This window comes from Brienomyrus brachyistius, chromosome 14 (assembly GCF_023856365.1).
Source record: "Brienomyrus brachyistius isolate T26 chromosome 14, BBRACH_0.4, whole genome shotgun sequence".
Classification (NCBI taxonomy): Eukaryota; Metazoa; Chordata; class Actinopteri; order Osteoglossiformes; family Mormyridae; genus Brienomyrus; species Brienomyrus brachyistius.
The window spans coordinates 20,852,330-20,877,558 of NC_064546.1; the positions used below are offsets into that span (position 1 = coordinate 20,852,330).

Sequence of the window (25,229 nt, forward strand, 5' to 3'; positions counted from 1 at the left end):
CACTAAAAACAATTAGAAAGCTCCACGAGCAGTACAATAAGACATTAGTTTGTCAACCCAGTCCTCTGGGACCCCCAGACAGTCCACATTTTTATTCCTTCCAAGTCTCCCACCAATCAAGAATCCTGAATATCTGGTCCAGCTGTGCTGGGAGATACGAGGGAGCAAACATGTGAACTATCTGGGGGTCACTGAAGACCGGACGGGGAAACACTGCTTTAGGAGATATGACCTCCCACAATAAACAGCTTTGGTACAGCCGGAGTCTCTCATAAGTCTCATAAGGGCCACTTTAGCCTGGCCCAGACTTACAGGGACGAGTGGAAAAGCACATGGCGGGGGGGGGGGGGGGGGCACCTTACATCCAGGTTCTTCATATTTACTTAAGATGACATGCTAATCATAGCCAAATCTGACCTCGCCTGTAACTGTAAGATAACATGTCGCTGCAGTCTATCAACACCAGAGGTATTTTTAAAACACTATCAATTAATTCTGCTCCTAAAGGCCAACTTATGGCCAATGTCACAAGAAAAATGGGAGAGAGATCAGACAGACACGGTGCTGAGTACATTGAAGCGGATCATCAACATTGCGTAATCCCTAGACCTCAATGGCTTCAAGACGCTCAAGTGTTTAAGTTTAAATGTAGAAGACACAGGAATGTCAGGGAAACCGTAAACTGTTGGCCAGTATGTTACAGACGCCCTTCTATAATCACATTACGTGTTTCAAAAATTGAGGCTGAAGGCTGAAGAGTAAAAAAAGAAAAATCAAATAAGTCACTTTAAAGAACCCATATTGTCATCCTCTTCACCTGGAAAATATAAATATATATGCCTACTGATAACAATATCAATAAGGCTCTGGTCATTAAATTTCACTCATTTATTCTGCACCGAAACTTCACGTGATGTTTACGAAAGGTAACTGCAGCTAGATAATTGTTTAAGGGAGATGTACAGCTTAAGGATGAAATAAAACACAACAGGGACAATATTCAATGGCCTGATGTCTTTTTTTTTTAACAAAAATGTCAGAAAGCAAAATACCACAAAGTTTCTTCCATGCGAATCAATCCACAGTCTGGGCTGCACCACAAACGTAGGATCCTGATAACTGTAATCATTGCCTAACAACCAGCTAGGCACTCACAGCTTAAATGAGGCAAGTTAATGCAATTAATTATCCCTTCGACTAGTAGGTAATTAAAGCTGGAGAAATGTTTTTTTTTCCGTTACCGAATGAAACAGATGCAGCTGATGGCGTCTGGGGGAACATATTTTCCACAAAAGCTACCCAAAATAAAGCCAAATACTCAGGCCCTACATGGTAATTTACAGTTATTAAAGAAAGAAGGTGGTAAGGGGGTTGAATGTTAAACATCTAGATGCATAATACTGGATAAATGGGGATCAGAACGGTTACCTGTGTGTGAAATTACTGACGTACTGTAAAAGCTATATCAAACAGCTGGTCTATAAATCACTAATGACATCTTTTTGATGTTGAGGTTTGTCCTGCAACCACATCCAATAACTCAGCATGTCATCCTCCGCAGGAGTCATATTCTAATGCTTAAGCTGTTATTATTAAACTGGGATAATTAATTTCAATGTTTCCCTTCCAATCGTCCTTTGTTAATTGGTTGTTTGTCAGTCAGAATTATTTTATCGCAATAGCACAAAAGGTATTAAACGCAAATACATTAAAACCTTTTAATATTTGTGCAAAAGTATTTGACCGGATAGTTTACTAGGGTTAAAAAGGCTAGAGGCATACCATTCAGGAAACAGCCCAGACCCCACGCATGAACAGCAAATTCGGGGCTTCGCCTTTCAGTCTATTCTCAGAGAGCACTTAGAACAGCACAGAATTCAGAACTGTTCATGGGAATCTCGATTAATTCAAAAAGCCAAGGATTTCCTTCTGCATCACCACCATTTCTTGTCATCACGAAGTTTCAGATAAATATATATATAATGCTCTAAAACTGTAAAAGCAAAGGCATCGGAGCATCTTTTCTGCCAGCGGAAGTCAGCGCATCAAACAGTTTGAAGAAACAGACACAGAACAAACGGTCTTTATGCGGCGCTCTGAGAGAGGAAGCCCGAAGGAGGAGAAGTCAAGGAAGACGAGGGTCTAATGAAAGACAAACACTTACGAGCAGCCGTGCCCCGGGGCGGCTCTCTGTCCCTCGCTCATTCCACCCCCCACCCTGCGTCCCCCCCCCCTAAACTCAACTGCTTCTCTCTAGGGAGGACGCCGACATGAGATGTGCCAGCCAAGTCTCGCTGGTGAACTAAAGCAAACAAACAGAAAATCATGAATATGTGAAATGGGAAAGGGGTGAAAGAAGAACGGACAAACAAAGAAAACAACAACAAAATCATCATACAAAAAACGGGCATTAAATTAATAATGAACCAAACAAAGGGGGGGTTCAAAGGCATTAAAAGACCAGCTGATAGTGAAGCCCTCGAGTTGGTTTTGCATTCCCTGAGCAGGTGACATGTGACGCCAATGTTTTTTCTCAGGCTCTGACTAATGAGTTAAAATCCACTTACTCCCACCAGGACATGACTGATTGAGGTGAGCAATCGCCGTGCAGCAAGAGATCGTGATGAATTTCATTCTCGTACAAACTCAAAGGATGAACCAGAACAAATATTCCAGCCAAAAGCTTTTGCTTTTACAAATCTGTATGCACTAAGACTTCTTTTTAAAAGCACAACCCTTATCTACATAAGTGGTTTTGAAAAATACATGGATGGATGGCAATGTCTTCACTTTAAACTTTTTTTCCTAAAGGAATTTGTATCTTAAAACACAAATTCCCACCAGCTTATTTTGCACTCAAAATGAACACCACTTCTGATAATTGCATGCAATCTATTATACGAAAAGTACCGCGTAATATATTTGAAAAACGTGATTCCATTGAAAGCGATGAGCTGTTCCTTACTTTGTATCCGTAAACTGTGATACCTTTTCATTGACAGGTAATATGAACCTTGACTTGGAATAAATGTACTTCTAAGGTGAAGTTCCAGTATATACAACAGGTGAAAATTACGTAGGTCAGACATACAGATTTAGTCTCTTAAAGTATACTGAACAAAAATATAAACGCAACACTCTTGTTTCTGCTCCCATTTTTCATGAGATGGACTTAAAGATCTACAATTCATTCCAGATACACAATATTACCATTTCTCTCAAACATTTCTCACAAATCAGTCTAAATGTGTGATAGTGAGCACTTCTGCTTTGCTGAGATAATCCATCCCACCTCACAGGTGTGCCACATCAAGATGCTGATCTGACATCATGGGTAGTGCACAGGTGTACCTTATACTGCCCACAATAAAAGGCCACCCTGGAATGTGCAGTTTTTTGCTTTATTGGGGGTCTGGGGACTCAGAACCGGTCAGTATCTGGTGTGACCACCATTTGCCTCATGCAATGCAACACATCTTCTTCGCATAGAGTTTATCAGATTGTCAATTGTGGCCTGTGGAATGTTGGTCCACTCCTCTTCAATGGCTGTGCGAAGTTGTTGGATATTAGTGGGAACTGGTACACGCTGTTGTATACGCCGGTCAAGCACATCCCAAACATGCTCAACGGGTGACATGTCCGGTGAGTATGCTGGCCATGCAAGAACTGGGACATTTTCAGCTTCCAAGAACTGTGTACAGATCCTTGCAACATGGGGCCGTGCATTATCTGTCTGAGTGGCTGGTCTCAGACGATCTTGGAGGTGAACCTGCTGGATGTGGAGGTCCTGGGCTGGTGTGGTTACACGTGGTCTGCGGTTGTGAGGCCGGTTGGATGTACTGCCATATTCTCTGAAACGCCTTTGGAGACGGCTTATGGTTGAGAAATGAACATTCAATGCACGAGCAACAGATCTGGTTGACATTCCTGCTGTCCGCATGCCAATTGCACGCTCCCTCAATGCTTGTGGCATCTGTGGCATTTTGCTGTGAGACAAAACTGCACATTCCAGGGTGGCCTTTTATTGTGGGCAGTATAAGGTACACCTGTGCACTACCCATGATGTCAGATCAGCATCTTGATGTGGCACACCTGTGAGGTGGGATGGATTATCTCAGCAAAGCAGAAGTGCTCACTATCACACATTTAGACTGATTTGTGAGAAATGTTTGAGAGAAATGGTAATATTGTGTATCTGGAATGAATTGTAGATCTTTAAGTCCATCTCATGAAAAATGGGAGCAAAAACAAAAGTGTTGCGTTTATATTTTTGTTCAGTGTATATAAAGAGGAAAACAACAAAGATCTCTGTTCGCCTAATAATAAAATAATACATAAAATATAGCTGTATATCACAAATACCAAATGGTTCAAAGCAAGCGAGCAAAACACCTGCAGGAATTACAACAAAACACGAGAATTGCAGCATGAAAAATTCACCGAGTAATCTCATCTCCCTAACTCAAGACAGTTTCCTAAATCATAACGCAAGACAGCTTTTAAGCGCAAGGTGTCTAGGTTTCGTCTCAGCCAGCAACTTAACACAGTCTCTGCTGTGATACAGGAATCTATAGATAGCTTGAAGACCATATCAGGATTCACATACATGCAAAAGGAAAATGTTCGTACTGTCATAGTTCTTGTAACGAATGGATCGGGCTCATGCTTACTGGCAGTAATGGGGAGTGGTGGCTTACTGGTTAGGGACGCACACATGTAATTGAAAGATTGTAGGTTCGAATCACATTGTCATACGTGGGTTAAAATTTCGTTGTTGTGTGCTGTGGTGCGTCAACAATGACAACTGCTCGTTAAGTTCTAAATTCTGAGACGCATTGCTCCCCGGGCTGAATTAGCTGCCCCCTGCTATGTCGCATATGGGTTAAATGCAGAGAACCCATTTCGTTGTTGTGCACTGTGTGTCAATATTAACAATGAATCAATAAATCGAGAAATTACACCAGTATGTAATTAAAACGCAATCCACACGGTGTGGGCAATGATAAATGCACTTCCCCAGTGCATTACCCCCCTACCATTTCCTAAAAATCAAATAAGATATACCTTTATTGTTTTCTCCCCGAAAGGAGTCTACAGGGTAAAAGACGCTGAGGAGGTATTTGAGATGCACATGCGTATATAGCTATGCGCCACGTAAAACAGCAGTACATACACAATTACTGAAAGCGACTCCCCGTCATAGTGATCGCTCAGATCTCTCTTCCACGGCAAACTGGCGTGATTTGATTTATGAAATAAAAACGATTTAGGGGGAAAGGCAGCACGGGGGTGGGTGGGGGTGGTTGTCGTGGCTCCCGATCTCGCATGGTAAGGATCGGACCGGAGGCTAGCTGCGAGCGACACCCTGGCCGACATCTCAGTTATACGGATCAAAGTGGGACTTGAGCAGCTGTATCACTACGCCTGCTTCCCGGCGGCTCTTGTCTTTACAGACTGCGATTAAAGCCCCGCTGTGCTGCGGGGTCTCCGGTATAGGCGGAGGGTCGCTCCTTCTGAATCTCCCCCACAGAGCCAGTTATTTTCACTCAATATCATTAATTTTTTTTTAAGTTGCTTAGATTGCTTTACCCAAGGATGTTGGTCTTTTGTCAGACACGTTTATTTTAATTACGGATACAAATAAGCGATGTACTGCGATGGGTTGGTGCCCCATCCTGGGTTGTTCCCTACCTTACAACCGTAGCTTCAGGGATATGTTTCAGACCCGAATCGGATAAACGGGTACAAAAGATGGATGGATGGATGGATGGATAGTTAAATGGATGAATAAAAGATGTACTCTTTTTTGACAGTATAGATAAAGCATGCTGGCTAAAGAGAAACTAAAGGTAACAAACTTGGTAGGCCTATGAGTAACATATAACACCAATCCTTCATAGACATTTGTGGATGAGCTGGTATTAATTTTCATTAAACGTCACTTTTTATTTAACATGATGAGATGTAGAAGGCAGCCAGTGTCTCATGACACAGTTCAAACACCTAAGTCATGGTGCACAAACAGCTATAATGAAAATCCAACAGTTTAATGCAATTTCTTGGGTAAAAAAAATGAAAAATCGAGCATCAGTGCTGGATACCAATAAGTAACCAGGGCCTTTTCCACTGAAGTTCAAGATCCTGGTTCCTGAGCTGTTTCTAACGGGAGATTATGTAATTCCTGGCCACTTTCGTGTGTCGATTTCCCACCACACAATAAGAACTGTGATCTTAATGTTAAATAAGCAAGGGATACGCAAACTGTCGTGCCTTCCCAATATACGGACAAGTTGCATTTTATTTATTTTTTATTTATAGTAGACCTACAACCTGTGCCATGTTTATTATTCATTGTTAAATCTGACCAACAATTCAATCCTTTGTGTTCCACAGAATAAAACCAACGTGACGTAATTCCACTAACGTGTTGGCAAGTTTTGGCGCATTCACCAGCGTAGTCTGTGAGTTATCGATCAAATTTTCAGATGTAAAAATATGGAGATGCAGGCAAAAAAATGTATTCAAAAATGCATTTAATGTAATCGAGATACAAAAATAATTCCATCTACTCAATTTTTTACCCCACAATTCTATCTCTTTTCTCCTCATTTCAGTATAACTTCCAAGTTAGTGCTGGTGCTTGTGGTCGACCATTCAGCAAAGTTCATCGCTAAAAGTTCTTGGTCGAGCAAGAAGTACCTACTCTGGATTAGGGAGTAATAGAAGGGTCACAGATTATATAGTTACAAGATACTTCGCATGCGAGTACAATCAGTTCACTGCTTGCGTTGCGTATGCGTCACCTCGCGTGAAGTATATCGTGGCCTTTCATATCTTGCACTGTAGGATCATCATTCACGTATACATTGTGACATAGTCTGCCTAGAGGAGAGAGTGTTTTGATATAGTATGTATATATTACAGTATATGTCAGACTGGCCGGTCTATTTCACACTTCACAGCACGGTTTCTCTCAGAAACCTGCAAGCTATCTCTGCTGCTTGGTTGAGAGAGCGAATGCTATTAAAATGAGATGTGGTGTGTCTGGATCTCTCACATCTATCCTCCAGTTGCTGTATCTATCCTCTGGAAGAGAGTCTTCTGACACTCAAGCACAATATTTTTCACGCCATCCCCTCACTGTCATGGGAGATTGGAGATCTGTGAACCCCCCCCCTGAAGGGCTGGGTGCGGACAAAAGGTCCCTAAAGTCTCAGTCGAGGACTGTCCCACTTGGCAGCAGGTTCTCACATCTCGGCTCTTCGGCAAAAAGCCGCCCTGACCCGTCAGGAACAAGCGTGAAGAGAGGGATGGCAGAAGGCTACCATCACAGACTTCAAAGGAAGCTCAAAACCCAGGGACGCTGCCGGCATGTGACACCTGGGACACTCCACTTCACAGGACCACGTCTGCGAACAGGGTGGGAACCATTTTAACATCACCAGTGACAACCCAGCGCAACGGATGGGGAGACAAGGACAACGAGGCAAACAAGCACCACAAAGGCAGTAGGTGGCAGCCTCGGGCGTTGGCTCATTGAGAGCTTCCACAGCAGGGGTCTGGGCTGAAGACATTTTTTACAACGGTACTGGTGCGGCACCCTGGGGAGTCAGGGTTACAGTCAGTATTCCTCATAGCAACCCCTCAGATCTTCTGTCTCCGGAAATGTGGAACACTGTCACTGGAGTTACACCAGGCCACGTTGAGAACCGTAACAGCCAAGCAGCACAAGCTTGAGAAATAAAAAAAGTAAAGAAAATTTCTCTAATTTCTCTGCCTTCAAGAAGTGAGCCTCCTGTGCTCATTACATCGCAGGTTCCTCGCATTTCTGGCATGTTCTTCTTGCGATTCAAGGGACTTTTTAATTAACTGTTTCCACCAACCCCCACACTGTTCCCTTGCACAATTCCCCGGTGCATCAGGTCACACGCAGACTTAAAGACACTAAACTGTATTTATTCAGCCTTCAAAGAAAAAAAAAAAACGTACATTTCTTTTTATCCACAGTAAATTTTTGGACTTCATCTGTTTATACAACAGGATGTTCTCAGTTTAAATAGCTCGCCTAAGGGATACTTCACCTAAGATTTGAAGAGAAAATCTTCATGGTAAAAGCACTGCTGCTTTTCCTTTACTGCAAAAGAAGAAAAGGGAATGGATCTGCCCTCCCAGTGCTAATTACACCCCCTCAGAGCAGCGATTTTTTTTCTCCAGGATAAACCTCTGCTTTGGATAAATCCACTCACTTACAGAGATTCAACCCAGGGCAACAAAAGCTAAAGTAGATGCCAAAGCTTTATTATTGATAAAAAAAAAACATTGACTTGAAAATGTTTGCCTGGAAGTGCTGGCAAATCCAACCACACAGTGCTACACGGTTTGACAGTAAAGATTTGCAAGCGTGGTGAGCAGTATTTGGAAAGCTGGGAAACTGTAAAAACACACCTTACAGTTGGTCAAAGGCAGTTTCTCCCTTTATAAAGGTTACAATTTAAAATGTTGTCTGTCTTTCACATTTACTGCAACCTCTGCTCAGAGGATTTTATTAACATCCAAGCAATTTCTGGTGCTTTTAGTAAAGTCTGAAAAGCATATTTTGATAAAACTGCAGTCCGATTTTTTTTTGCGGAGTCTACACATTGTCCAGCTTGAGGGTCAAATACTGAACAAAAGGCTGCCCAAGCTTTCTAATTAAAATTTGTGGGGGGGGGGTCACTGAGGAATAAACCCAGCTTGGAGCAGGAGGGGGGAGTTAGGCGGGATGACGTTTAGTTTAAGCGCCTGATCTGGCAGACATGGGCCCCCCAGGGCACTGACACCATGGATAACACATCCAAGGCCTTGGCAGGGAAAAATCACAAGGCCCCCAGCCAAAGTGTGTGGAGGGGGGGCTCTGAGTATAAAGGCAGGACCGTCGAGGGCACTTTCGCTGGGGGTGTAGCTCCAGCCCACAGTGTCTCACATCTGGTGTGTCATCAAAGGTCTTCAGTAGAAAAACTGAAAATTTACATGGAGTGAAGCATTTATGTGATTACATTTTGGGGGGGGGGGGGGGTTTGCTCTTGCTCATCGCCGTCCTTTTGCTAGGAGTATGTATTTTCTATCGAATGGTGTAGCGGAAAATGTGACGTTATTAAAAAAAAAAAGAAAGCAGCCGAACAATCATTTTATAATCGATATCACTAAGCAAGCACTTTCAACAACCGCTTCAGGAAACAACACCACTCAGGTAATGGGATATAGATTGTGGCTGCTCAGACTGTGCGACTGTATATAATCTGCAAAGGATTTGCATCCCATCCAGGGTCTACCTCAGCCCTGTCCCCTGTACTGCATGGAATACTCCCCCAGTGACCTTGGTCTGGATAAGCTGGATGGGTGAAAATGGAAGGCACAACTAACTAACAAGAAAATTAAGGAGCTATTATTTAGGAATAAGTCAAAAACACCTTTGAAATATATATACTGTGTGTGTGTATGTATACATGTGTGTATATAGACAATGTGAGAAAGTGTTTCTTTGTCCAAAAATAAATTCTGGCAGTTTCTACTGCAGACAAATTAACAGTCCTCTCCACACATTATGATAAAGAAAAGGGCTTCCAGGACACTGAAAGCGTTTTTTTAGCGTGACGTATAATTCAGGAGCAAAGCCACAAAAATGCAAGGCCGACTGGAGTCAGCATTTGTTTCCAGGCCTGCAACAGAGAGAATAGCCAGTGGCTGCTAATGTAGAGCTGAAAAGGCAGTCACTTAAAGACCTTCCCAGTATCAGTGTACTGGGCATACTAGGCAATGCCAGAGAGAAGGCTGGGGGTTGGAAGCATCACACAGAGACAAATCATTCAAACAGGAGAGGACTGCAGGCTGCACAAACACATTTATTACTAGCATAATGGTTCAGTCGGGCGGTGGAAAAGGTTAAAGCAGACCCCTATGCATCATATCAATACCAGACGACAATGGTACAGAACTCAAGAGGAAAAACAAGAAAACACATTATGTGAAGACATCAGTTCTCCTTTATATATATATATGGTTACCACAATCAGAAAAACAAAGAAATACCAAAAGGTATTGATTTAGTTTGATTACTTATGGTTAAGGTTGTCACTGTTGGTATTAGGATTATGACCACAGAAATGATTGGACGGTCTCCACAAAAAATTTGAATACAAAACTGTGTGTGTGTGTTTTACAAAAAAATATAGTAAACTGCAGCCCACAGTTCATTCATTTACGCTAGTTATTTCTATACTTATTCAAAGACTGTAGCTTCGGTCACATGAAATATAACCAACGTATACAGTCATCATCTATTATGATGTCATAATGGATTATCTATATAGTACTTGATAGTATCCTCGATCTTTTAACATGTTCGGCCCTTTTGAATTCAGTCAATTTCCAGCTGCTGTACCGCACACAAACATTACGCGCCACCCAAATGGTACAGAACCGATTCTTTCCCCACTTCCTGCCAAAATTGATTACACAACCGGCGTCGCCGATTCCTCCCGCGGAGCACTTAATATAGCGGTTTTCTCGGTGTGGGGGGAGGCTGCTGATTCAGTTCATGATTCAGATTACGCGCCAGCACCGCGCCGGTTCTCCCGCCGGAGCCGCAGAAGCGGCCGTATTGAGTTCGCAGCACATGTAGCAAATGCGAGGAACAAAACGGGCTTATTCCCACTGCATTTTTCATGAACCTGAGTTCACATGAGGACCCATCCTTGAATTTCAAACTGCTTCAAGCCTGCTCCAGGCTCAGCACACATTGTGTTTTATACTCATTCATTGGAGGGGTTTATGCATATCTAATTAAAGCATAGTGCAGTTTGTCTTCTCGCCTCATTGCAAATCGGTGTGTTTGTCGGCTGCCATGAGTTAAAATCAGATTCTTAACTCTAGCTTTTTTTAATCATTATTATTTCACTTCCATACTTTGATCCTCGGGATACAAGTGTGATTAAGATGTATCATCAATAATGAAATGGAACAAGTGCTCATAGCACAGTATCTATATTTTTGTCCTTCAATTTTTTAAAATCCATTTTTAATTATATAACCCCCTTATTTAAGTAAAAAACTGAATCCCCAAGAAGATTTGTAATGACTGGTATTTGACTGCAGTCGACCCCCAGTTCAGTGCTGGTCTCCCCATCTATTTTGGAGAGGGAGAGAAAGTTATCCCAAATCACAGGGATCCACCTATCGTCTGAACCCACTTGTCCTTGTGAAGCTCATCCCAGAGGCTACGGGCACAAGGCAAGGAATAACCCACGACTGGCACCAAGCCATCGCGGGACACATGCACACACCATTCACACCTACAGGCAATTTATTAGCTCCAGTTAAGAGGGGGGACCAGGTAACTGGAGGTAACCCCACAACGACACAGGGAGAACATGCAAATTCCACATACACTGAGCCTTGCCAGGGACTCGAACCCTAGTCCCAGTGGTGCGAGGGGGCTGTGCTAATCACTGTGCCACGAATCCAAATGACAAACAAAAGAAAAATATAGACAGACAGACAGATGCATGATGGATGGGTGGATGGATGGATGGATGGATGCATGGATGGAAGGAAGGCCTTTTTGTCTGTTTAACTGGATCATTTAACCAGTGATGGATATGGATTTTAAACACCTGTTATCGCTTACCAACCTTCACCAAACGGCACAGAGATAACCACAATGACTATACCCAAAATTACCATGTTTAACTTGTTTGTCAAAAAAAAATGGTTGGTTGGAGGTGGAGATTAGTTGGCTTGACAAACATACACTACAAACCACACTTCTCTGAATGTACACATTGGCCAAAAGCAATTATATATATATATATATATATATATATATATATATATATATATATATATATATATATATATATATTGACTGGTATGTGTTATGTTTCATCAAAGGAATCATTCAGTACTTTTGTTACAAAGTCACTAACAGTCTTGCCTATCAGGCAAAATCAGTCATTAGCGTAGCATCTTGGTTATATAACAAAAACTATAAACATGAGGCTTACTCAACACTTTTTGTAACATCAAATCCATTCTGCATAATAAATAAAAACACACCTCCACACAGTCTGCGCAGTTTTCTTGGCTTGAAGTTCAAAACATCCCACTCATCTTTAGATGTTCTGCTGACTCACAGAAATACATATTAAGTTAGAATTTAAAAAGTCGCAAAAACGCATTTAAGTTACAGATGCACAAGTTGGCCATTCTTGTGAAGTGATTACTTGCTTGAAATAAATCACATGGTGTAATTTTATCAATCTGTCATCAAATAACAATTGAAGACAAAGGAAGAGGAAGATCCACAAAGCGGATTATTTTGGCTGCTTTATGGGCATTGAAAATATTACAAATGCAGAATATCAACACGCTGTTTTTATTTCCTTTTCACCAGTCAAAAGAAAACGGTGTGAGAAACACAGCGGCAGCCCCCACTCGAAACGCCCTGGGTGTAGTGACTGTTTGTGGCCTACAGGGGGCTCCCAGACCTCAGGTGCCCCACGCAAATGTGTCGCTCGAATGGTGGTAAACACTGCCGTCAGCCGCGGCTGCAGCTACAACGGACAATAATTATGACATTCGCGCTGAAATGTTGACGCACTTTCCCGTTGTGATAAGCTACTAAAGGAATTACTGAAAAAGGCTGAAGCAACTCACACTGCATAATGTTATAGGCTGGTACATAAATTCTTGCTGAATATTTGAATACACTAGAATATCTTTACTGTCATTGTACAACGAACCTCTGTTCTCCTTTACAACCAAGAATACAAAAAATACAATAATAATAACACTTTATTGATCCCTGTGGGGAAATTCTCTTTTTGCACACCCCCATCTTACTCTCCACGGCACACTGACACCTATGCAGTCACCAGCTGCAGCACCCATAGAACTGGGAGTTAAGGGCCTTGTTCAAGGGCCCCGAACTGGCAACATTTCTGATCACAGGTACAGAGGCATAGCCTGCTGAGACACATATTGCCCCCAAATAATAAAAATATATAAAAAATATTTGTATATCAATTATTATTTAAACATATACAGATAAAGGGGTGAATTAAACTGCAGCAATCATATATAAGTATGTATAAGATCAAAATTTAGCTGCACTGTAAACGTGCACCATTTTATTAGATGATGTGTGGCGTAGGGTGTAATGACTCAGTGAAAATTAAAGTAAGATGGCAGCTTGTCCAGATGCAGCTGCAGTGTGCCCCCCCCCCCAACCAAACACCGGCTGGGGAGGCAAAGCTGTTCCTGCTTTGGCCTCACACCTCTGGGGCTTTGGGCTGGACACCTACCCCTGCCTCTGTGGGTGTAGAGTTTGTGCAGGTTGGAGTCTTTGCAGCTCCCAACAGTCCAAAAGCATGTAATTAGATGCTACTTAAACCTGCCTGTTTCCCCAATCCCTGCTGTACGACGGGGTCATTCCCCGGGATCGCTTCCAGACTCCGCGACTGGGTATCAGATAAGCAGCTTTAACAATACCTTTAATCGACGGAGAATGGACCACTTAGCATCAACGCATGAGCATCAGTGACTTAATCTCCTGAAATCTTATTGGCTGGTCTTTACGCGCTGGGTGCGATTTTCTGGCTTGGGGCCGAGCGGCATATGTACATCTCTGGTGGGGTTAAGTGGTGACAGCAGGGAGCGATTTTCTATAAGAGCGAGCCAGCTCCCCCCGCAGTCCGTTTGCCGAACTCGCCGGCGCCAAGTTCCCTGCCTGCCATCAGCTGCCTCAGCACCGCCCTGGTGACAGCGGGAGGAGACGGGGGGGTTATTTCAGGCACCTGTCCAGGCCCTGAAAGTTTATATACTGTAACATCTTGAAGACATTTCATTAGAGATATTCACTGGCAAATTCATGTAATACAAGCCTGGGGACATATGGTCACACTCAGCCACCAACGTATCTAATTGATTTCTAAATAATTAGACCATAATAATATGTCACAAAATAGTGCATCCATCCATCCTCTAACCGGTTACCCTGGTCACAGTCCTGTAGTTGTGAAACAGTGTTTAGTAAAATGCAAAAAAAGTAAACAAATGTCGCATAATCACACTTGAAGAAACATTTCTGAAGGCAAGGATCCACAATTCAGCAAAAACAGCAGAGTCTCATATGGGATTATTTTGTAGAAAAACAGGTGATGAACATTAATTTCACCTCAAGCATCTGTTACCAACGATAATCGTCTTTCTGCAAATATTTATTAGCACTAATAATTTGATCATGCAGGTCAGCTTTTTTAAGAACAAGCAATGGAAGAATTAGGCTGGGATTTAAATAAGGTCACTGATGATCAATGGGTCTCCACAAATCTCTTTAAGGAAAACGGAGAAACCTGGCAATGTGGCCTGAGATAATGCAGAGGATTTTTATGGAGAAAGACCTCAAACGGTCCGTTTTGGGACTTAGGAACCTGAGATGCTGTCATGACCACCTTGTCAGTCTGAGGTACTTCACTAGATCATCGGCCTCAGTAGTGATTCAACACAATTAGCACGCTCCCCTCTCTCAATGAAGCTATAAGCTAGGAGGAGTTTTATTGCCAAGATTTAGTAACATCGTCTTAGTGCTGCTTTTGAAAATGCTGTCAAAATAACATTAAAATACCGTATATCGTGGTAAAATGTTTGAACAGCGTGACGGTATGAAAAATTACTGCCCGAGCCTACTCAAATATCACCATAAATTGCAGTCTTGCCGCAGTTTCTGATGAACACTTGCTGTCGCTGCAGGCACGTTGGTGTGGGATGGGACCCATCAAGAGTCTGGTCCGCCCCTGAGATCAGATGCCCACACACAGACGTGTGAACTCAGTGCTAGAACAAGCTGTTTTAGGACAAGCTGTGTCGTTACAAACGCGGGCTCCATAAGCTCGTGTGAGTCAACGGCGAGACGCGGGACGGCTAACGGGCTTAGCATCACCGATCTTACTCACTCACGCCGGCCCGTGGAGCGAGCGTGACCGACGCTCATCTTCGTGACGTACTGGTGTGTTCAAAAAAAAATAAAATCGGAGAAGGCAAAAGAGAAGGTGGGAGGAATTTACTCATAAAGAAGTGCCTCATGGTGAAATGGCTCATGGTGTATTATTGTACCCAGGACAAAAAGGCGGAATTCTGAGCAAGCCTTCAATCACCTCCCCGTTATCGAAGGAAAATGGGGAACTTATTGGAGTTATTCTGCTCAAATGAAATGCTGGTCAGGCCTTGTTTCCCAGAACTAGTTAAGGTGATGCAGAGATCCCTACACACTGAGCTGCTCAGGAGACAAATAGAATCAGTTTTATCCACTGTCTTGCCAGTCAGAGTTGCATTTTATGTTATGTTTTATTCATCCGGCTGACGCTTTTGTGTAAAGTGACGTATATTTTTTAAGAAGGCAGGATCAGACCATGCCTGGAGCAGTTGGGGGTTTAAGGGCCCTAATCAAGGCCCCAACAGTGAAGCCATAACGAACATTCTGGGATTTGACCCAGTGACCTTGCAATCACAGACACAGCATGCTATTCCACCGAGCCACACACCACGGCCAGAAGCCAGATAACACAATTGCGACGTGGGCTGTGTTTTCGACTGCATGCGTTTCCCAAGGCTTAGAAATGTAACTATAGTGTTTTTTTTTATCATCTTAACAACATCACTGTCCTGTTGCTATGGACACCTGTAACAAAGCAAAACAGTGCTCGGTAAATTTTGACTGCAAAAACCTTTCGGCCCAAAGAAAATTCTTGTCAGATTTATTCGACGGTTGTTCGTTCATCATCAAATTTACAGCAATCCAAGTACAGCAATCCAAAGGCAAGACATGATGGTGATGATTATTGATTGTTGATTAGCCATTTGTCCATTTAATAAGAATCGCAAGAGGAGTACTGTTGACATAAGGTAATTACGCTCCAGTGTTTATTGCCTGTATGCTACATTCGTGCACAATGCTTCTATCCGCCGTCCTGGGCACCATAGTAGCATCACACTTGCAGATTTGGGAGATTGCAGTTGCATGTTCTCCTTCTATGGCCCTTGTGTGGGTTTCTTCCCCACAGTCCACTCGTTAGATGAACAGTCATCTCTAAATTGCTCATAATGCGCAACTGCATCTACCCTTCAGTGGACTGTCATCCTATCCTGAGTCATCCCTTACCTCAAGCCCGACGCCTCCTGGGATGAGGTCCAGGCTGAACCGTAACCCACGTTGCAGAAAATAAGCGTTTGGACACACTGACAGCGAGACAACCTTCCGTTCAGTTACACTAGTGAGACCCAGGGGCTGCCTGTGACTGACAGATTTCCTGGGGACACGGGTCAGTGCAGAGGGACTGGCACAGAGCAGAGATCTTGCTGGGATATTTCCCGGACCAAATTAATATTGACCAGTGTCAGGGATCATCACTCGTGTCCTGACAGCCAGGGGTGGTGCTAACAGAAGGCTGATCACTGCACTGGCCCAATCATACTAGGGGGGGCCGGGAGGGGGAGAAATCGATTTACACTGAGTGGCCACTTGATTAGGTAAACCAACGTAGTACCAAGTAAAAGCCCCTTTCATCTTAAACCAGTTCAAGGGTAAACGAGTTGTGTTGTGCATTTAGAATTCAGAGAAACCCACCTCCGCAGCACTATTGTACGGAGCTGCTGTTTGCACTTGTGGCCTTCCTGTTAGCTTTAATGAGTCTGCCCGCTCTCCTCTGACCTCTCTCATTAACAAGGCGTTTTCAGCCACAGAACCGCCACTGATGTCCCCCCCCCCACCCACATTTCTTGCACCAGTCTCTGTAAACTGTAGCTCGTGAAAATCCCGAGAGAGTGCCTGCTTCCGAGACCCTGGATCACACTGGGAAGCACTTAGCTCGAACCTGAGCCGCACTGACGCTAACTAAACCTCGCAGCGCTATCTCTGCGCTACGTACTGAGCTGCAGCCACGCAGCCTGCGGTTTTGGAGGAGCAGGCTGTTTGCATTAATGAGCACAGCGTATATGGATGAATCATTTATCGGAGCAATTCAGGTAATTACATTGCCGCTCCTGGGCCTTAAACCAAGATTACCAGCCTATGGCAGAAACTACTAGACCTCCTGCTGCCGCAGAGAGGGAAGCATATTGAATATAGTTTTCCGAGGCGTTACTCTGTGGTAGCATGGTTTCTTTCAGGTACTCCAGTTTCCTCCTAAAGTCCATAAACATGCGTCTAGGTGAGCTGGTATCTCGCAACAAAATTCCACTGGTATCCCACCCAGGATGTGTCTTCGCTTAAGCCCTTTGATTTCTAGAACAGGCTACACAATATTGAAAACAATTCAAATATCACAATGTGATTGTTTTTTTTTTGGCAATTATGTGGATTCTTTTTAACATATCCTAGAAAATCTTGAAAAGGAACAATCATTAAAATTGCAAAGCTTGCTAAACTGTGTTTCCTGTCAGAGTCAAAATGTTTCAGTGAAACTCAAACCCCCCTATGCAAACTATATTGCAAAATTATGTGTTTTTTTTTTTTAAATGCCTTATATTGCAGTATGTCCAGTCAGTTTAAACATATGAAAAAAAACCCAGCTGACTGTCACGGTCTATCTGCTGTGAGAAATGCATTTGCATAACATGTGATGTTGAAATTAATATCACACATCGATCCAGCCCTGGACTGAGTGGTTATAGAACGAACTACGGTATATTTCAATATACGCATAATTATACATGGATGTTATCAAAGGCTGATTTCTGACATCTTGGTATATTTATGGTAAAACACAGTAATCCCCAGATACAGGATATGGAGGCAAAAAATTGGATTAAGGCTAAAATAAATAAAATGTAAATATGATGCTTCATGATTCCTCTTGGTAACATGTGTCAGTGTAAAGAGAAGCACATTTCTGATCTCCCTTGTAATACATCAATATATGGGCAATATCCTATGTTCATAGCTGTACAATGTAAAAACAATTGGGCCACTTTATAAATGAGGCCAGTTACCGGAGGGGGTGAGCGAGAAGTTAAGGGGTTTCGGTGAATATTTCAATGTCTTGGAAATAGCACAAGTGACCTTCAAACAAGGAGGAAACCATCTGAGCTTGGACCATCTGAGTATTTTCATCTGTAGCAAAGAGGCTGCATTCATTCACAGCAAGAGGCAACAGGGACTGCATACAAGCCGCAGCTGAGCGACCCCCCAGCACATACACCCACAGTCACAGCAGCACCCCATTCAGTCGTGAAAAGAGCGTTTTGAGGCCTGATCCTGGAACAAGGGATCGATACGGACAGTCCTGTCCTTTTGTGAGCGCCGTGCTTCTGACGAGTTGGTCGAGGCAGTAGGGAGAGCCCGATCCCTCCACCCTGCTGGGCTCGTAGCTCTGGTGCCCTAAATTGCACCAGTGAGCGAGCTATTATTCATAGCAAATTTCAAAGAAAAAACAGAAAGCAAATGCAAGTCCTGTCCATCAAATGCCTTCGAGGTAAAGTGGGGGGGGGGGTCATGCCGATGACCTTTGGTGGAAGATTTAAAAAATGTTTTATAAGAACACAAGAACGAACAACCTGACTGATTAAAGATTACAGCTAATGAGTGCTGGAGATTCACACAAATACCACAAGCAACCTACAGGAGGGGAAAAGAGCAGAATCCCCTGCAGAATCCCCTGCCCCTTGCTTGTCCTTCTCTCCGCGGATCCCGCTGATGACGGCGGGCCCACGCCTGGGGTCCTTAAGGCAGGCGGCGCAGCCACACAGTTGCCTGCATTAAAATGTCCTCCAGCCACCTTCAGGTTTCCTAATGGCTGCTCGTGAGGAGCACGGAAATAAGCAAGCGGGCAGGCAGAGACGGCACCGAGTCCTCGGAGTCCCCCGCATCCTCTGCGCCCCCCGCATCAGCACTTACGCCGCAAGAAGAGAAGCCGCAGAGAAGCGCTCGGTAATGCAAGCCGCCATTGTGTCGCGACAGCATGTTTTTATCTCTGTATTGACCTTTATTTGTAACAAAACAATGAGATTTAATGACCCAAGGGTCTCGCCTGGGCTTTCATTCAGCTCAGAAAGGCATACATTTGAATTTTCCAATTGCTTTATTGATTTAGAAGAAAATGATTATTTCACTGGTGTCTAGGACTGAGTATCTGAGCGAATTCGTATCCAGATCAGGTCAATGACGAACATGGGCTATGCTGAGGTTTTCAGGAAGAGGAGGTCCTTAATTTGAATTTTCCTTCTGGAAAGACACAGCTGTGTAGAAGATAGATGGACCACCAGAAATGTCTGAAGACAGCTTACAGTAAGGTTTAGATCCAGGAAACATGCAAGCACTAGCAAACATATTACATGGCAAATTCTAGCGGAATGAAGAAACAATGGACGACACGGGATCTTTAGAAGTTGGACCGCAAGCCGTGACTGACGCCAAAGCCGGTCACGTGTTCGGCATTTTGGTTGGAGATGCTCAGCACCCCCAGGGCTGATTAATACTGCATTTCCCGACTTTGGGAAGATTTCCTGGGCGGCTTAATTGAACGCAATCACCATCCCTCCCCAGTCATTCCCATCTAATGAAATATTGATGGAAGTCGGAAGAAAACGTGGAGGCGCATGGTCTCGACGTCTAACCCTGCGGGAGGCCACAGTAAAAGTGTGGAACTCCACCTTAGACCAGTCCGCGCCACTTATACCGGACTTCTTCCTGTTCCTCATTGCCACGCTAACCTGTAAAGCCACAAAACTACCAAAGCTCTCGCTTCTCACAAGTTCTTCAGGAAAGTAGCGACAAGTTCGTGCCGGTGGAAAGAAACTCCAGCGAACTTCCCCGCAAATTCCTGCCACTACTCACACATTTTATTGAACAGGCAACCTGCTGAATTTCACGGCTTCCTGCTGCTATAGCGAGTAGCGCGCTAACGATAAACACTTATCTTTTATTATTCATTCTTCAACGCCCATTCAATGACAAAGAGGTGTCTCGGAGCAGACTTGAAAGCAGACTTTCTGAGCGAGAGGATAAAGGGGGTTACGGTGTCGAAGACAGCAGGTAGCCCTGTCTCTTCACACCTCTAGGGTTGGGATTTTGAATGATATGTTGTTCGGCAAACTGGTGTCACTAAAGCCCCTTTCAGACATGTATTTTATAGATGCTACCACTATATGCGTGAATGCAAATGTCCAAATCAGTCGCACCGGACATTACGCGGACTTTACCCTGCCTGCTCCCTAAGTACAAAGCCAGGGTCATTTCTGCATGACCCCCATGTGTGATGGAACAGCGAGAATTCCTGAGAACTCGCTGTGAACGATGGGCGTGTTGGTGACATTCTTATCATGCAAATGACGCAAAAAATTGGAAGAACAGAAACATCCGAGAGCAAAGAAGAAGGGCTATTTACATGAAGAAGACCCCAATGAAGATGGCCAACTACAACAAGACCTGGGGACTTCTGTCAGTAGTGCTGTAATCAAAACGCTGCAATTTCTGCAGCATACTTCTTCCATCATGCCCTGCCTCCTACATGCTCTACCAACCAGAGTATTTCTAGCAGGTGTGAATACATCTGCCACATGTATAAAAGGACAATTCTGGAATATATCCGACCCTGATTCCCTGGCCAATGTCTGGAGTTCATGTGTGAAAACGGCTTTAATTTTCTATGTGTTTCCCACAACAGACCTGCAACACATTCAGGGTGTTCCACTCTCTTGTATCCTATCCTTCAGGCTCACGACGACTCTTGAGAATTTCATTGCCTAACAGATGCATGTTGAAATAAAATTGTCACAATTCAGCTAAAGAAAAACAATAACTGTATCAACATATTTGTCAGAATTTCCTCTGTAAACATATTAAGACTTCAGTTGGTCAAAGTGAAACGTAAAACAACTGTTATAGCAATTTATCATAAACCTTACAGTGTAATATGTACATAGAAAAATGTCATCATAAATTTTATGACATCAACATAATCCAGCATGCGAAAGTGTAATTATCTAAATAAGACTGTATGAATAACACAGTGAGTTTTTAATCCATTTAGATACTGAAATTAACTGGCTGTATTTAGATAATACAATGAAAACACCTACCTCCAAAAAATCTCCATGAACATCAAATGAGTAAATTATTGTTGAAATAAACATTTAAAGTCAATAGGTCTACGTAATTTAAATCAGCTACTCATACTGGAATCTTCCTCATCAACAAAATCAACAGGCACGTATAACAATGGACTGCATCAAAATAGTGTAAAACAGTAAGTCTCTCTCTGTCTGATTTTACATAAGTATGAGGGCAATTTTCAGTTTTTACAAAATCTGAATCCAGATCAGAATAATCATCCTAATTTCAGCTTTCTTCAAAGTGACAGTCAAAATAGGGTAAATTTATCCGAGACTTAAAATGCGTCAACATACAAAAGATTAATTACTTACAGCCAATATAGCCATAAAGGCTTATTGATAATACTAAGGAAATTACAAAGATCAATGGCTGCCAACAGTAATTGCCCTATTTTGAAACCATGAAGGTGAAACCCAGGCTGATCAGACTCAGCAACTGTCATGTCACACAATATGGAACCATCCATTGACCTTCGCACGGTTCTCTTACACTCTGCTGCCAAAACAGTGAGCAAAACCAAAAGTGAGTTTCAGCACTGGACAGCACTCTGCATTTGCAATGTAATACAGCACATAATCCCTATAATTAGCCTGCGCTACAGTGTCCATTTTAGGACATTCTAGGTTCTCAGGATACCCTTGGGAAACAAAACATGAATTTTGTTTCACCATTAAACCATGCTAACGGTAAATGGAGCTCTAGATGGCTACCTATTATTACACATAAAGCAATAATCTAACACACGCCATCAATAACGGCCTACCTGAAATGCAACCCATATTATTTATGCAACACTTTGTTAGATTACATACATACGAAAAACAACCAAAATAAGGATCTTTGTAGTAACTGAGAGCATTTCGGGTTAAATACCATGTTAAATTAAATGTCAAAAAGGTTGTTTTTCCATTTCGGGGCATGCCACTATTTTAGCAAACTTTAGAAATTTGATTTGATATTTTTCTTCCTGTACGATGTACGACGTTGCCAAAGCAAACTGGAAATACTAGGACCAATGCAATACTCTTCAGTCCGACTACATGCACCTATACATTCTATATACAGCACAAAATGCCTTTCTGACATAATAAACACCCATGTGTACATTCATCAAGTATACAGCTGCATATGCAAAACTTCATGGCCACTAAAATGACCTAAAAATTAAGGGTAAGGACAAAGATATGGACATAGCATAGGCAAAGCCAGAAATTCTTTTAAAAAATAGTCTGATTTGTGCCATAAGCCTGAACAAAATGCTCATTAAATCTTTCCAGGCCTGTACCAGTCAACTGAATTCCTATGAACTTTGTTAACACAAAGGGACAAAGTTCAACCCAAATTCAAACTCCACCCATAAATGACTCTCGACCCAATTAAAATTACTTTTTTTGTCATTCTACAATATGAGGCAGCCTTACTTGAAGTCCTATTGCAAGCTTCATACACTAAGTATTTTGAAACCATCCCAACGGGTTTACACAAGTACCTCAATATATATATATATATATATATATATATATATATATATATATATATATATATTTTTTTTTTTTTTTTTTTTTTTTCATTTTATATAAAGATGCTAAGAGTAGCATACCAAAATAAAACAAAAATACATCCCAATGCTAAAAGACGCTCTTTGTTATTTGTTATTTATTAAATTTCCGATTTAAATCTGGATCATACCTACGAATGGCTAGGGACATTGTTCTTGTTTTTTACATCAGAAAGCGCACCATGCCGTATTTAATATTAAAACATGCGCTGTGAATAATTTATTTTCTATAAAAGTTGACTAACAGGCGTAATACACACAAGAGGATTACGCTTTTAGGGATCAAATAATATACACAAACACTGCTTTCCCCACAGTCACTTTCAATTACATCACCGTCTTCAGCGCAAATATCAAAAGGCTTACGCATTACACACATGACGCTGGGTTTTTTTTAAGGTTTAAAAAAAATCAATGGCTTAGGCACCCTATTGAACAGATCTGGCTTTAGAGAAAATACTTTTAAAATGGTCACAGACCATGAAGGCGGTTAAGGATCTTTCCCACACAGACGCTCTTTACAGTAACGTCCTCTCCCGGCTCAGAATCACCAAATTACTAAATCACTGCAGATTTTCCAAAGACGTATGAAGATGGGATGAACTGAATACGCACCCCCACCCCCCATTACTAAGGTCATTCAGTCGCCGTTTGTCCCGTAAATCGACCGTGCATTGCAAAAGTCGTATTTATTCAAAGTCAATGACATTTTCCGGGCGGTGACCAATTGCTCTTGTGATTCCGTCATTATATGCTGAATGGAAAAGCCCGGAAAAATGATATTTCAACCCGGTCTCACCAGCATTTGGCGTCAGGGGTCTGCAAAGCCACTGCCACATCAAAACGCAAAACAAACGTGCATCTTAAGCTCATTTTAAATGTATTTTGCATACATATACACATTAAATAGAAGATCGTGTGATCGAAAAGCAGTGTCGGATAGCCATTCCTTTACACGATCGGGCTCACACCATCTGCCAAAGCTAAAAGGCGTGCAGAACGGGAGCAAGACACAAGGAGTCCTTATGTGCGCTATACGTAGCGCAGCACTTCCAGCAGTCGACATTTTTTTTTCTTTTGCAAGGCTTGGTATCCCGCAAAAAGGTCCACCACCGCCCCCAGCAAATTGAAAGCATGCATACGCCTCCTCATAGAAAAAAAACTTTAAAATAACTTGGATTAAATCGAGTCCATACATGGACTTCGTCGGCTAAGACGGTGACGAAAAATGAGACGGTTCTCCTCGCAGGTCCAAGTCCCAGGGCGCGCATAAAAGCTTGGCTGCTCCGCCACGTCCATCTGACACGGTGACAGCGCTGGTAATAAATAAAGCACCCCCAATAAAGCGTGAAAGAACACAAAGCAAATCCAACTACGAGACAACAGCCGCACTAATTGACTAATCAAGACTGCGAGACAAAAACGCATTCATTCATACGGTCCTCATGCAAAGCCATTCAGGTTATCCCAGGTGACACGAAGGAACAATTAGAGGAAAATGTGCAGAGGAGGGAGAAACAGGGGATCGTGGCTTCCAGCTCTGCATTGCACTTACAGTTTTCATGAAAATGCCAACGCATCCTTACCTCCACACTTGTCCCATCTGAAGAACATGTATGAAAATCTGCCATGTCCACACAGATATTTGACAGCACCTGTCCCTGCCGTGAATCCTGGCGCTCAATCCAGCCGTCGCCTTCCGGCTGAAACCCTCCACCGCCCCCAGACCTCCCCCGGTGTAGTCTTGCACGAACCACCTGAAGCTCAGTATCTGGACCAGCACCGACGGGACAAGTACAAAAAAGAGGGTCAGCCCGAACCACGTGTAGTCTCGCTTGGAGTAGTAGTCGATCGCTAACCACAGGTCCGTGCCCACGTCCCAAAAGAAGACCAACAGCGCCAAGACGATCCACAGGCAGTCCAGCCAAAGGCGCTCCTGCTGCGGCGGCCGTCTGGTCCCCTTCCCCTTCCCCTTTCCTTTCCCCTTCCCCAGGAGAGCATGCAGACAGGCGCTCCGGCATCCCCAGTAGCAGGACGAGGTGTTGCAGCAATGACAGATGTGTATCGCACTGCTGTCCGGCAGATCTCCTTCGCCGTCCCCGACCACTTCGTCCAGGTTGTGCAGCTGGGCGAAACCGGTAACGACCCCCACACCATCAGATTTCGCTGCCATCTTGCTCTCAAAAAAAAAAAATACCCCCTCCGTTTTCCGGACCCAGATGACGTCACTTCCTACATACCTGTTCTGACCATACCTTAGAACCGCTGTTCCCCATCCCGAACAAGGGTGTGATTCCACTACCACCTCAGTGATTACCTTACACGGGATTATCCCGTCTCCCCAGTTCAGCGAAAGGGAAAAGAGCTAAAGTCCAGTACCCCAAATCTTGCCGTGCAGTATTCAGAAATTAAACCAATAAATATGAGTCGTAACCACGCGTTTCTTTTCCCCCGCAAACAACGTGTCTTCTGAATCACACGGTTGATGCATACTCTGCGTGTAATACTCAGAATTAGTGTTAAACT

General features: G+C 43.1%; 1 protein-coding gene across 1 annotated transcript in view; it reads right to left on the minus strand.

The window, feature by feature from the left end:
* LOC125707727 (XK-related protein 6-like) overlaps positions 1 to 24,876 on the minus strand; it is a 49,342-nt gene extending 24,466 nt beyond the window's left edge. The window contains exon 1 of the mRNA XM_048975023.1: positions 24,290 to 24,876. Within this exon, the coding sequence (XP_048830980.1) occupies positions 24,290 to 24,876 (587 nt within the window). The remainder of the gene's footprint in view (positions 1 to 24,289) is intronic.
* Between the last annotated feature and the right edge of the window lie 353 nt (positions 24,877 to 25,229).